The sequence below is a fragment of the Balaenoptera physalus genome, assembly GCF_965194825.1.
Source record: "Balaenoptera physalus genome assembly, chromosome: 11".
In the NCBI taxonomy this organism is placed as follows: Eukaryota; Metazoa; Chordata; class Mammalia; order Artiodactyla; family Balaenopteridae; genus Balaenoptera; species Balaenoptera physalus.
The window spans coordinates 24640140-24650248 of record NC_138896.1 but is presented as its reverse complement, the minus strand read 5'-3'; the positions used below and the strand labels follow the sequence as shown (position 1 = coordinate 24650248).

Genomic DNA, 10109 nt, shown 5'->3' with positions numbered 1-10109 from the left:
GCACCGCAATGAAGAGTAGCGCCATGCACAGCAACAAAGACTCAAGGCAGCCACAAATAAATAAAAATAATTAAATTTAAAAAAAAAAGAAAAAGTACTTTGCATAAAAAAAAGAAAGAAATACCATATCATTATTTTTCTGTGATTTTGATGTCTATCCTTCTATTTTTCTCAAACAAGATCATACTGTTTACACTGTTTTAAAAACTGCTCTTTGAAATCAATAATATCTTGTAGTTCTCTCTCGCTCCCTCTTCACTTTTCTCTCTCACACGAACACTGGTATGTACTCAATGAAATTCCTCAAAATATTCTCCACAGATTAATTGATTTTATGCAACAATTCTCTATTAGTGGGAAAAATATATAAGTATGTATATAAATTTTTCAAATTTATTTTGAGAATAGAATATTTACAGTTTGAGATAGAATACACACACAAACATATACATTTCAAAGTAAACAAAAAAAGCAAGTCATGTCTTCAGCCCATTCCTTCTCTCCTTCAGTTTTCCCTTCCCATTCCTCAATATTTCAGACCCTAACCATACGGTAGGTGTCAGACCCCAAATGAGACAGGAGGGCCTTATGGAGGAGGGCTGCCCAGCTTGGTGGGAAATAATTTGAGTGGAAAGAGAGGTCATGCACGAGGTGGGGAGACAGCACCGAAGAGAATTGCGGAAGACTATATGGTCCTATATTCAAACAATGTAATATTATGCAACAATAAAAAAAAAATTTTAATGTACTGATACACACAACATGGTTGAATCTCAAAAAACATTTTGTTTAGCCAAAGAAGCCAAGCACAAAAGCATACATACTGTATGACTCCATTTTTGTTGATGTTTTAGAATAGGCAAGATTAAGCTATCATGATTTATATTAGAATACTGTTTTCCCACCCCCTGGAATGGATTGATGGACAATGGACATGAGGAAAATTTTTAAGAGACAAAAAAATTCCACAGTTTGATGGAGGTGGTGGTTACATGAGTGTAAGCATTTGTGAAACCTCATTCAAATGCATGTTTTAAAACCATGCATTCTGTTGCATGCAAATTATATCTCAAGACATTTGATTTCTTAAAAAGGGAAATGTACCTCATTGTCTCTAGAAAATATTTATTTAGGATCTTGGTATTCATTTGGCCAGACTGTTAGGGGCTTACATACTAATATTTATGCAATTGCTATTTGTGTCCCTGATTATCTGTAAACCTTGTATGACACGAAGAAACATGAATTAAACTTGGAAAGCGTGTGAAATGGAAAGAAAATGCCATGTGAGCGTTCTGTATCTAGCACAGTAAAACTGTGTAGTTATATCTATTCTACTTTGGGGAGCCCTAAGGTTTTTGGAAATACAGACCTTCTATTCTTTGAGCACAGAGCCCTCCATTTCCAACCTCTTATTTCCCCCAATATTGTGCAGCTCTGCACGTGGCTTCCAATGTCAATCATAGTGTGGTGAGAGTAAGCGTGCTTCTCCCGGGCTTATTCTCTAAATCAGCTAGCTTTGTTAGATGGACATTTGGATTACCGGCCGAACTGAGTATTATACAGGAAGATGATTCCCTCTCCCCAAATAATGTCATTTCAGTCCTTTGCAAGTGGGAGGGGGGAGCTACACTGAGCATTTTTGACCAAAGCAACTTTAGAGTTCCTATCATTCTATAGCTCAGCCCAGTCCAAAGTCCCCTGGGGTGACCTTTATTACTTCCACTTTCAAAGTAAGTAAAAGAGCTGCAGGCAGGCTTTCTCGTTAAACCCATTCCAGGAGAGGCATTCAAATGCCAGTGCCTACTGGCAGCCCTGTTTGTCCTCCTTCCTAAGAATATTTTCCTAATCCAGGAATGGGTTAGAAACCTGCTGTTTCCAGCCCCTGAAGTCACACCGTTGGAGGCTGACCTCAAGAACAACCAGGTGCAAATTGTCTCTAGAGCTGGGTCTTGTAGATGCCAGGTCTTGAAGCTTCCAGGAGCTTCCAGCAACCCCCCTTGGCTCAATCTGGATGGTGAGAGAGAAACATATGGTGATGTGCAGGTGTGTCTGTGGGACATGTGGGTCCTGAAAAAAGAAGGGCTTGAGCTCTGGGTCATGTGGTGACAAAACTCCCTTCCCTTTCAGGAGTTAAGCCACAAGAGTATTTGCAGTCAAAATAAATAAATAAATGTATGAATGAATGAATGAAGGGGGAAAATAGTTTGGCTGAGTGGAGTGGACAAATTTTGTGTCTGACTTCATCTCTCAACATTGAACTCAGGGTTTTCAGTTTCAAGAGAGTCCCGGTGAGACGGTGAATCTGTAGATAAGCAAGTGAGCCCACAGGACACAAGAGAACAGTTTACAGTTTTCTACACCTGCTGGGGAAACGGTTTTCAGAAAAAAAAAAAAGAGGGAGGGAAGAAAAACAAAAAACCCATTGGGAAGGGGTGGGCGTTGGTGGTGTTTGTCTCAAGGTCTGTGAGGGAAAATAGCCAAAAACCTGTGTGTAAAAGTATGTCTTTGAACACGGGATTTTTGTTTTCTAAGCACTTTCACTCGGCTAGCTTCTCAGCACCTTCTCCAACAGAGCACCTCATTGTCAGAGTGAACATCTTGTGCTTCCACCTGCTGCAATTTCTGCTCTGAAGAAGATGGCGGGTTTTCCCAGCTTCCTTCCTGCTGGCTTTCTCCCCACTCTTCTCCTTCTCCAGGTGTCCACGTGGTGCTCCCCAGGTCAGTGTTCTCCCTCATGCTTTTTATCTGTAGGTGTGTTTTCAGTGGCTCTTCTCATATAATGGTCCATCAGTCCCAACTCTGCATCTTCTCAAAGCAGTTATTTCTGGGGAAACTGTGGCTGTGCCTGCTGCTAACAGAAGGCTTGAAGGGTCGGGCGAAGGGTGGGAGTGATCTCCTTCACATCAACACACCTTACTCCTTTGAGCAGACCTCATTAAACTCATAGCTATAATATTTATCTAAGTCTTTATTGAGTATGACTGATTTTAGCCTGTTTAAATTTGATGTAACTGTTTGTTTTTTGTTTGTTTTTAATTTTATTTATTTATTTACTTTTGGCTGTGTTGGGTCTTCGTTTCCGTGCGTGGGCTTTCTCTAGTTGCGGCGAGTGGGGGCCACTCTTAATCGCGGTGCGCGGACCTCTCACTGTCGCGGCCTCTCTTGTTGCGCAGCGCAGGCTCAGTAATTGTGGCTCACGGGCCCAGTTGCTCCGCGGCATTTGGGATCTTCCCAGACCAGGGCTCGAACCCGTGTCCCCTGCATTGGCAGGCAGATTCTCAACCACTGCGCCACCAGAGAAGCCCTGTTTGTTAAAACATACTTTGTAATGTTTTCACTGCCAAGAAAACCCAAGTCTGAGCACAAAGAATTTGGACTCAGGATCCCTGAGCTCTATCTGGTTATGACCTTGGACAACCCATTTATTCTTTCTGGGACATAAGTCCTTTCTTCATAAAATAAAAGGGCCCCCTCAAGATGAAGTTTTCAGACTCCAGGTTTGAAGAGAACCAGCTATGAAGTCACAATAATGACATTTTCTGCTATTGTCTCTTTAATTTGAGGTCAAAAAATAACACAAATAAGAGAGAAATACGTTTGGGTCCCTACATAAAGAATGCAGGTGGGTCTACCATCTCATCCTGCCCCCCACCCCCATTCATTCCCCCAATTTGTCTCTAATGTTCATGCAGTGTCTGGGTTTTCCGTGAAGGGACCAGCTCAGCCCATCATGGTCCTGCTAGGGGCAGATGCCAGTCTGCCCTGCCAGCTGTCTCCTGAGCAGAGTGCAGCCCACATGCAGATCCGGTGGTACCGAGCCAAGCTCTCCTCCACGGTGCTTGTGTACCAGAACGGACAGGAACAAGGAGGGGAGCAAATGCTGGAGTACCGGGGCAGGACAGAGTTGGTGGGCGACTCCATTGGCAAAGGCGCTGTGGCCCTGCTGATCCAACACATCCGTGCCTCTGATGATGGCCAATATCGGTGTCATTTTAAGGATGGTCACATCTCCCAAGAAGCCATTGTGGAGCTGCGTGTGATAGGTAAGTTAACTTAGCACACAATGTATGTGTCATGGTGTAGAGCAAAGGGAAGGGTGAGAACATATGGATTCCTAACTTGGCATTTCTCGTGATCTTCCATATGTTGATATAATATTTTGCCTTGCAGAATGTCAATTTCCTAAACTGTACAGTGAGGATAAGACTACATACTCTGCTTTTAAACAGTAAAGGAGGCAATCCTTCTGAAGATATTTTGGTATCCAAAGGATCATAAAAATTAATTAACTAGTATTAATTCAGATAGGTACTGAGGCCTTCAAATATTTTTGACCCAATCAGGAGAGAGAGACAACTTGTAGAATTAAACTGCTTTTTTCTAACTTTCATTGTCCCTGTTCTTTTTTCTTCTTGGAATGACCCCAAAGCTCTCTCAGTCCAAGTAAAGTGCAAAAGCATTAAGTTGATTTAAACACTGAATCACAGGTAAGCCTAACTTTGGCTGTGAGCAGTTTTGAATTCTGAGCTTCAGTTTGCTCACCAGCCTAGTGAAAGGCAGTTAGACCTTCAGCCTCAGGGACTCCTGAGCCCCAAGGACCACAGCCCTCAGGCACATGTCTTCTCTCCTCAGGCTTGGGCTCTGCCCCTCACGTGTACATGATGGGGCCTGAGGATCGCGGGATCCGAGTTCTGTGCTCCTCAGGTGGCTGGTTCCCAAAACCCAGGGTGCAGTGGAGAGACATGGTGGGAGTGAAGCTACCATCCGTCTCTGAGTCTCAGACCCAAGATGGAGATGGGCTGTTCCATGTGGAGGCATCGCTTGTGGTCACGGACAGCTCTCTGGACAATGTGACCTGCTCCATCCAGAACCCCTTCTCTGGCCAGGAGAAAGTGTCAGCCATCTTCCTCCCAGGTCAGTAAGGCACAAACTCCAAGGCAGAGTTGGGTGCATTAAGGGCAAGGAGGAGTGAGTGAAGGAAGGCTGAAGGGAGCCTTGGAGAGAGGGCAGGGCTTCCTCCAGGTCAGTCTCTCACTGTGTCTCCACATGCCTGTGTCAGAGCCCTTCTTCCCCAGGACGTCTCCGTGGAAGACAGCCCTGGCTGGGACACTGCCTTTGCTGGTGCTTCTCCTCGTCGGGATCAGCTACACTGGCTGGAGAGAACATAAAGCCAAAGAGAGAGAAGTAAAGAAAAGGCAGGAAGAATCACATGAAACAGAGAAGATGAAGAGAGAAAAGGAAGCGGCACTTAGATTCAAAAGTAAATCAGGGCAGCAGGTCAAATCAGAGGTTCATGGAAAAGCTGCAGATACAGGTTGTGTAGGGTGGATGGGGAAATAAAAGATTGCTGAAGAACCCCAAGGGAAACGCAGGGTACCAAGAATTCCACAGAGCTGGGAGTCCTATGGAAAGGAGAAAATCATTTGGGAAGTTAGGAGGTCTGTGGGAAGTGGTCACGAAGCCTCCAAATTGCAGCTCAACCCACACCATACCTTTTCACACCACTGTGCCTCAACCTGTTTCTCTTTGTGGAAATGTCTTCCCTTATCTTCTCTTCCTTTTTGTCCTTCAAGAATAGGCTTTAGAAACACCTAAGAAATCTTAAACTCCTATGAAGCATGGGCTCTCCTTCCTGTGTGACCCCATGATACTTCCCACGTAACTTTTCTTAGCGCCTGTCCTTTTACATTTGACTAATATGTTTGCTAATCTTCCTCACCTACTTAACTATGGGACCCTTAAGAGAAGGTCAAATTGAAATCATTTAGCTAGTCGCCGAACTTAGGAGCAGCTAAAACCCAATTTGATGGATTTTATATCTCCTCCTCTTCCAGTGAACCTCAAGGCAGAGCTTGGTGAGTCTTGCTTCTTCTCATGCCCTGTGTAGAAGTTGTTCCCCTTTTCACACCTGTTCTGGGTCTCTCATTGAATGTTGTTTCTTTCAGAAAGGCGAAAGGCATTATACAATGAAGGTAAGAGACTCTGTCATGTCAATTGATGTCCTGATGACCAACAAGTTCTCAGCTCCCTATCCTTAGAGGAAAAGACTAAAGGATTGAATGATGATTAGTGGAAGAGAAATAAGGGGAAGGAAGAAAAATTCAAGGCCCCAGATTAATGTCTCATCTTGTCTTACCTCTATTCATTCTGTTTTAGATTGGAAGAAGGCCTTGCTATATCCTGGTACGTAACTCTATGGACCTAGTCTTGCCAAGTGCCTTTGGTATTCTGAGCATAATAAGCAGAGTCATAAACACACACACACACACACACACACACACACACACACTTGAACGTTGTGAAAATTTATTTGGTATCACTCTGTAGTATTTTGTATTTGGAGGCTCAAATAATCAGTTGTCTTCCAGAGCTAATGATGAAGGAGAAGTAACTGCTGCCCGGTCAGTTCCACCACAAGGCTAGGGTAGGACTCAGCAAGAATTGTTAGCTCATCCACTATGAAGAAGGAAGGGACAGAACACAGAGTGATTTTGATGAATAAAGGGTGATTTGGGAACAATAAAGAATATATTATATCAGCATTTCTATTCTACAAATAAAGTTTAAAAGAGCAGAAAATGTATTATATTTTATATTTGGAAAAATATATATTAACTATGATTTCACTTATTTTACCTATTTGAAATAAAAAAAGTAAAATTCAATATATAAGGAGAAGGTTTATGTGTGAAAAAGTTGAAAAACAACTTTTAAAAATATTTGAATATCATTTGCAAAAATATGTTTATCTGGTGGTGGGGGAATTGGCTATATTTATACTTTCTAAAATTTGTCCATGTATTCTGTGAGTTTATAACTTGTGTGTGTGTGTGTAATATAGAGTTGGACCTCAAAAGCACACCAGGTCATTTCTTGAATATGTATCTGTGCAATTTTTATATGCCAGACCTTGTGCTAGATGTTGGTGGTACAAACTGTTATAGTCTGACCCTGTGAAACTTAAAGTCCATTGGGAGAAGTAAGCCAGGAACCAGGCAACTACACACAGCCTGATAAGTGCTTTGATAAGAGGAGGTCCTCCCAAGGATTAAGGTTGATTAAGCAGTTTCTGTTGAGTTTTCTTTCATGAGATACTGAAAAATGTTCCCGTGTTTCTAAAGGAGTGAGCAAAGTACTAAGAATGACTTTTGACTTTCAGTTCCAACTCTACCGATTACAGCTGAGAAGTCAGGTTATTTTCTCTTTTTTTGAGCTCAGTGTCCTTATCTCTAAGACAAAAAGACTGGAATACGTGATCGCAGATGTCCTCCTTGACTCATATATTCATAGATTCTATGCATCTGAGTGCTACATTTCTGACAGGAGGGCAGTTTAGTGAGAGACCACAGTGCTGCTTCAATCAAGAACTATGGATATGTCCTTATCTGCCTATTGTCCCAAGACTTTATGAGAATACCCAATGTTTAAATAAAATCACAAGTCCTGTCATAAGAGAAGTGGCCACAGGCAGAAGCAGATGCAATTCTATTTCTCATGAGGAATCTGTCTCTGGAGAAAAATATAAGTAATCTGATTACAATCTGGGTCAAAGTAATAAGGGCCCATTTAAATGCCTTAGTCATAAGCTTAAACTCTACTCTGAGGAGATCACAGGCTAGAAAAACTATAAATAAAATGGAATAGAATAAAATAAAATAAAATTTAATTTAATTTAAAAATACACTTTATAGCTCTCATCGTCAGTGAGGAGGTCCATAAAGGTCTTGAGAGCATAGTAGAGGGGCATGTAGAACATTAGACCCTGCTCCAGGGGTCTCCAAACCTGGCTGAGACTGGAGAATACGTCCCAGCTTCGGGCTGAAATATGTGATAGTTTCTAGTCTGAGACAGAGCGCAAAAAGCATACTATTTGTCCTGTAGTTTCTGGATACTACCAGAGTTTGAGGGGTTTAGAGGAGGAAGAGAATGTTGACAGGAGAACGTGATGAGTCAGGGAAGGAAGAATCTTACCTCCTTTTCATTCCCTGGGTATGCTTCCGTCCCAGTTTCAACTTGTATTGCTCTTTTTCAGACTGGAGGAAAGAACATTTCCAACCTGGTAAGTTGTTCTTTATTTATCTTTTGGGCTCCCTTCCAACCTGCCCTCTGAGACCCCGCTTTTCTTTCCAAACATCATCTCCTCGCTGAAAAGACAGAGGCACTATTGTTCTGGTAAAGACAGGGAAGAACATAAAAATCATTAAATATTAGCCTGAACTGCAAATTGCTGCTAGGCTTAGCTACTCTGGTCGTGATTCCACTTTCAAATATTGGCACAGCTTCCTCGTCTATGGGGTCCACTTGGTTCTAAAACAGAAATTAAGATAGCCCCTCAGCTGAGGAGACCCCAAACTAAGTAAGAAGTGCTCAAAATAGCAATTCAGCTGTTCTTTGTAGAGAGGTCAGCTCACTTGGAGCCTGTTACTAATTGAGGAACATAGGTCTAATTTGCAGAGAACATGGAAAGAACACCATTCTCCAATAAACACTTCAAGTCCCCTGCTCACTCTGGCATTCTGCCAAGACACTGACCTATATGACTGCATAGATAGGATAAGATAAGTAGCCTAGAACTCAAGATGGGAGCACATCAGCGCCTCCCAGCACCACCTCCCCCAACACACATGTTCAGAGGAGACGCATTCTATCCCTACTCCTTACCCATTTGCTCTGTTTTGTTAAGGTTTCCCCTGTAACAAAACAGTTACAGGGGAAACAGTTTTCTGAAATATACAACGTTGGCCTTTTCCTTTCCTTTTTTTTTCTTCCAGCTCTTGTGACTCTAAATCATGAAAGCTTTCATCAGAACAATTCTGACCCAGAGAGAGAAGAGGACGTCAGAGAGGAAACACGGGTATTATTATGTAATAAGCAAGGAGACTGCAACCTTATCAAACTTGGTCAGAAAGAATTCACTTCAGGGAGACATTACTGGGAGGTGGACATTGAGGACACTGATGAATGGACTCTAGGCATTTATGAGACGCCCACGGAGAGCAGTGGGTTACTCAGCCATCTACCACAGAGGAAGTTCAGCGTCTTAGAGAAGAAGGGACGTGAATACAGGGCTCTCACCTGTTCTCCCCAAAACATTTTCCTGGGAGAGCCTCTCCTGATAGAAAAGTGTCCACGAAAGATTGTGATTTTCTTGGATTATGAGGATAGTGACATTTCTTTCTATAACATGACTGATGGAACCCACATCTTCTCTTTCACTCAGGCCAAATTCTCTGGGTCACTCTATCCTTACTTCAAACTTAAATCCATGGAGCTCTCCCCATCTGTACAATATTAAGTGACTTAGAAGAAGAACCTATAAACCATGGAGATAGTAGCCCATTCTCTGTAAACCCTAGGACCACTGATTATGAGGCCTCTTGGCTTAAGGCTCCATGAATCTGCATGACCAAAGTTTCTAACCACATCAAGCAGTGTTTCTCAAACAATCTGCAGAGAAGAATCTTTTTCTTTCTTTTGGTTATTGTTGTAAATGTTTCTTGCATTATATATTATATATCACAGACATACTTTTCTGAATAAATTACTGGAAATAATGAAGTGAGTTAAAAACTGACATACAAGTGGTAATATCATTATTAGATAAAATATAACTAATATTTTCTGTCAATTTGCTCTAAAGTTTTGTAATACTATATTTCTGTATTTGTTTCATAAAGAACTAGTAAGAAACGTTTTATAAATATGCACTGGTCTGAGGATCACACTTTAGTAGCACTGCTCAAGGAATAAAAATTAGATACACTTCCTCACATTTCTCAACAGCAACACTGAATAAAAATGACAAAAGAGTTCTATTTTCAAATGTTGAAGGAGAAAAGTTAAACTACAATTTGATAACAAGCTAAACTATATCTTAAATGCAAGGATAATTTGAGAGAGAAAAAAATAAATATCAATCACAATCCAATTCTAACAAATGTGATGATGTGAACATGTTGGAGGTCTGGGAAAACTAGAAACAATTGAGAGCACATTGAGGTATTTATCCTATTGAATGATGAGAGAGAAATGTTATTGCTTTGCTTAAGATGTTAATAAGGAGAATGACTACTTTGTATTCTGGGGAATTCTAAGTATGTCCACCA

General features: G+C 41.6%; 1 protein-coding gene across 1 annotated transcript; it reads left to right on the top strand.

Moving 5' to 3' along the window:
- The first annotated feature begins 3600 nt into the window (after positions 1-3600).
- Positions 3601-9641, top strand: LOC309638170 (butyrophilin-like protein 1). The gene is made up of 6 exons (XM_082413771.1): positions 3601-4046; positions 4636-4917; positions 5063-5337; positions 5949-5975; positions 8036-8062; positions 8570-9641. The coding sequence occupies exons 1-6, from the start codon at positions 3620-3622 to the stop codon at positions 9296-9298; spliced, it is 1767 nt and encodes a 588-aa protein (XP_082269897.1). The 5' UTR covers positions 3601-3619; the 3' UTR covers positions 9299-9641.
- Positions 9642-10109: the final 468 nt, after the last annotated feature.